Source organism: Lathyrus oleraceus, chromosome 6, assembly GCF_024323335.1.
Source record: "Lathyrus oleraceus cultivar Zhongwan6 chromosome 6, CAAS_Psat_ZW6_1.0, whole genome shotgun sequence".
NCBI lineage: Eukaryota > Viridiplantae > Streptophyta > Magnoliopsida > Fabales > Fabaceae > Lathyrus > Lathyrus oleraceus.
The window spans coordinates 510649548-510653584 of record NC_066584.1 but is presented as its reverse complement, the minus strand read 5'-3'; the positions used below and the strand labels follow the sequence as shown (position 1 = coordinate 510653584).

The 4037-nt window shown below is 25.2% G+C and overlaps 1 protein-coding gene across 1 annotated transcript; it reads left to right on the top strand.

Annotated features, from left to right (window-relative positions):
- The first annotated feature begins 646 nt into the window (after positions 1 to 646).
- LOC127098100 (uncharacterized) lies at positions 647 to 1667 on the top strand. Its single transcript, XM_051036601.1, has 2 exons — positions 647 to 1351; positions 1435 to 1667. Exons 1-2 carry the CDS (start codon positions 674 to 676, stop codon positions 1525 to 1527), a joined length of 771 nt encoding a protein of 256 aa, XP_050892558.1. The 5' UTR covers positions 647 to 673; the 3' UTR covers positions 1528 to 1667.
- The last annotated feature ends 2370 nt before the right edge of the window (positions 1668 to 4037 follow it).

The window sequence follows — 4037 nt, the reverse complement described above, 5'->3', positions numbered from 1 at the left end:
CTGTAGCAAATCACATCAACATCAACCTTCTACATTTACAATATTATATTCCTCCTTTTTTTTTAATCGGTTACTCTCTCCGGTTTTTTTAAGTGTCTTTCTTTTAAAAAAAAGTATTTTTTTTAATCGTTATTTACAAACTTCAATGTAATATTACTTGCATTTTGTCAAAATTATCTTTAAATAATTATTATAAAGAGAAAAAAAATAAAATGAATATAATAAATAATTAATTGTATTATAGATAAAAGGAGAATTATTGTTGAAAAAATAATAATACTCCCTCCGTTCTTTTATAAGTGTCATTTTTTTGAAAAAAAATTGTTTTTTTTTAATTGTCACTTGCAAAGTTCAAGGTAGTATTAATTGCTATTTTGTCAAAATTACCCTTATATAATGATTGCAGAGAGAGAAAAAGTAAAGTGAATGTAATAAATAATTAAGGGTATTATAGGTAAAAGAGGAATTATTGTTTGAAAAGTAACAATAATGATTAGCTTCCTTCGTATGTGTAAAAAGTAAAAAAGTGACACTTAAAAAGGAACGGAGGGAGTAATGATTAGTTTAGTGTAAAATATAAAAAAATAACTCTTAAAAAGAAACGGAAATAATCCGCCTATAAATGAATTGTTTTTCTTAGCAAGTCTATTATACTAGTACCTTTCAATATAATATGGCTTCTTCTTCTACCACCAAAGTTTCTATGAAACTTCTTATTGATACAAAGAATGAGAAAGTTCTTTTTGCCGAAGCTTCAAAACCTGCTATAGACTTTCTCTTCAACTTGCTATGCTTGCCTATTGGTACTGTAGTTAAGCTTTTAGGCACAAAAGGAATGGTTGGTAGTTTAGGAAATCTGTATCAGAGTGTTGAAAATCTCAACGAGAATTATATGCAGCCTTTTCAAACTAAGGATGTTCTCTTAAACCCAAAAGCTCAAAGCTCTTCCACTGAAATCTCTGGCTTCCTTACTCAGAACGATGTCAATGAGGATGATGATGAAGAAACCAAGTTATACATGTGTCCAAATAAGTGTAAGTTTGAGGTGACAAATGATAACACAACTAGATGTAATGGGCATGTCCGCCACTGTCCTTTTGGGCAACCAAGCTATTCTTCTTGCTCAAATACTATGAGCAGTGAAGTGTATTATATTAGAAATAAGGAGGTTGCTAAAAAGAGAACTTTTATTCCCAATGGTTTTGTGAAGGATGTTATGACTTTTATGGTGATGGACGATTTGGTGATTCAGCCAATGTCAACAATATCAAGCATCACACTGTTGAACAAGTTCAATATCAAAGAAATTGGTGCTTTGCAAGAAAAGAACGTAGAAATGGGAATGGATGAGGTAAAATCAACAAACTTAAGACATGTCTACAATTTTCTGAATTGTTTTATTTTAAATACTTGCATGTTTTATTTTTGTAACAGGGAATCAAGTTGCTTAAGGCATCTCTGCAATCCAAAATGGTGTTGACAAGTGTTTTCCTCGAGAAAAAAATAGATTTGCAGGGAATAGTGTGACGAGTTTTAAGCATCTTCAAAGTGTTAAGAAGGAACAATTTGTTTTGTTTTTCCTAGTACTTAATAATTTGCATGCAATGTTTTCTACTTGGGGATCTGAATGAATGATAAAGTCTACGAACTATATCGTCCTTAAACAACATACTTGCTTTGAATGTCGAAAGAGTAAAGTAAACAACTTTTGAACTATTTAGTGTAAGAAAAGTCATACTTTTTCAAAACGCATTACTAGCAAAGACGCGTGGCCCACAGTAAGCCAGCCCATCATGACCGCCTGGCCCACCGGTCAATCAAACTTCAACCCATTCGCACTGTCACTTGTCCCCTCATCAGGTCTATCCATAGACTTTCTTTTCAAATAAGATCAGCTTTTGTGCATTATCCAATGGACCATTTTTTGCTCCCGCAAGAAGACAAAGAAGACAGCAGCGTGATCTTAAATACTTAATTCGTTTTACAATAAATCAATTTGGAAATTTTACATAAATTAAAAAAATAAAAATAAAATAGAAAAAATGATATTTTTATTAAAATATCTTTTATTAAATATTAAAAACGATAAATATAATATTAATTAAAAGATAGAATTTAAAAAATTGTATTAAAAATTAAAATAAATTATTTATTTTGGAATATTTTTATTTTAAATGGATCTTTATTATAAGATATAGTGTTGAAGTCGAAGCCTAGTCATGACTAGAATAGATGTTTTTGCATGTATTCGATAAAATATAGAATACAATTTATAGTAGACAAAAGTGTGTCTAGGGTTGGATAACATGTCTGGTTGGGCAGATTAGAGACCAAAACAGACTTTTTTTTTTTTTTACTCAGTGGTCCCTTTTTTGATTTTTTATTCTTTAAATATTCTAGTATGAAATTAAATTTCAAGAGTGTTATTGAAGATATTTTGCTATAGTATGGACTCTGCTGATGGTTTGTCGAATTATTGAAGGAATAATTATTTTTAAATTTAAATATATTTATTATAATAAATATTTTTCAAATCTACGTAGATGTTATTGATTAAATTTTAGTATTAATAATAAATATTTTTCAAATAAAATTATAATTATAAAAGTGATATTTGAAAAACATTTATTATTAATAATAAAAGTGCTAAGAAATTTTCATAGATATAATTAATAATATAAATAATTATATTAATTAAGCATATAAATAATTATAAAAAATAATGGATACTAGTAATGAAAACATATCTTCAAAAACATCTTTTTCAACTACTATTATAGAATTGCAATCTCTAACTGAAATTTCAAACGATGGATCACAGTTGGATTAAACATTATTGTCAAATTAAAATATATCAAATATATAATTCAATTTAATATTTTATAATATTGTCAAATTAAAATAATTTTTATTATAAATCAATTATAATTTATCATACTTTATTGTTTAAACATTATTTTTCTGAAAATGTGTGGTTAAGATAAATGTTAAAGAGTATATTTTATACATGGAAAAATTATTTTTCACTAATGTAATTAGTTAATTTAACTTTTTTCCTATTTTTTAAATAAAAATAATTATAATTATAATATCATAAAAATTATATACATATTTTATAAAGAGTATATTTTAACCACAAATATGTATCTTGTATATAATTTTTATAATATTATAATTATAATTATTTTTATTTTAAAAAAAGTTAAATTAACTAATTACATTAGTGAAAAATGATTTTTCAATATATAAAATATACTCTTTAACATCTATCTTAGCCGTTTATTTTCTAGAAAAATAATGTTTAAACAATAAAGTATGATAAATTATAATTGATTTATAATCACAATTATTTTAATTTGATAATATTATAAAATATTAAATTGAATTATTTACTCGAAAGATATATTTTAATTTGACAATAATGTTTAACCCAATTGTGATCTATTATTTGAAATCACATGGAGAGATTGCAATTCTATAATAACTGAAAGAGATGTTTTGAAGATATATTTTCATTAATAGTATCCATTATTTATATGCTTAATTAATATAATTATTTATATCATTAATTATAATTATAGAAAATTCTTTGCGGTTTTAATATTAATAATAAATGTTTTTCATATACCACTTTTATAATTATAATTTTATTTAAAAAATATTTATTATTAATAATAAAAATTAATCAATAACATCGGGGTAGACTTGAATATCATGAAGAATCAATAACACCTTTATAGACTTCAAAAACATTTATTAATAATAAATATATTTAAATTAAAAAATAATTAAAAAAATTTGTTTCTTCAATAGCTCGGTCAACCATTGGCCGAGTCCACACTCCAGAAAAATTTCTTCAGCAACTCATCAATCCATTAGACATCCATTAGACGAGAGAATATTAAAAACATGGGTACTCTGAAAATTTAATCTTAAAGTAGGATATATGAGGGATAAAAAACCTAAAAAAGGAAGAGAGAGAGAGAGTAAAAAAGTCCCCAAAACATCCACCCAAATCATACTGCGGATATTAAAAT

Coding starts and splice junctions, on each gene's coding strand:
- LOC127098100 (XM_051036601.1), top strand. CDS start 674: ATGGCTTCTTCTTCTACCACCAAAGTTTCTATGAAACTTCTTATTGAT. Junction 1,352..1,434: donor TAGAAATGGGAATGGATGAG/GTAAAATCAACA, acceptor TTTTTGTAACAG/GGAATCAAGTTGCTTAAGGC.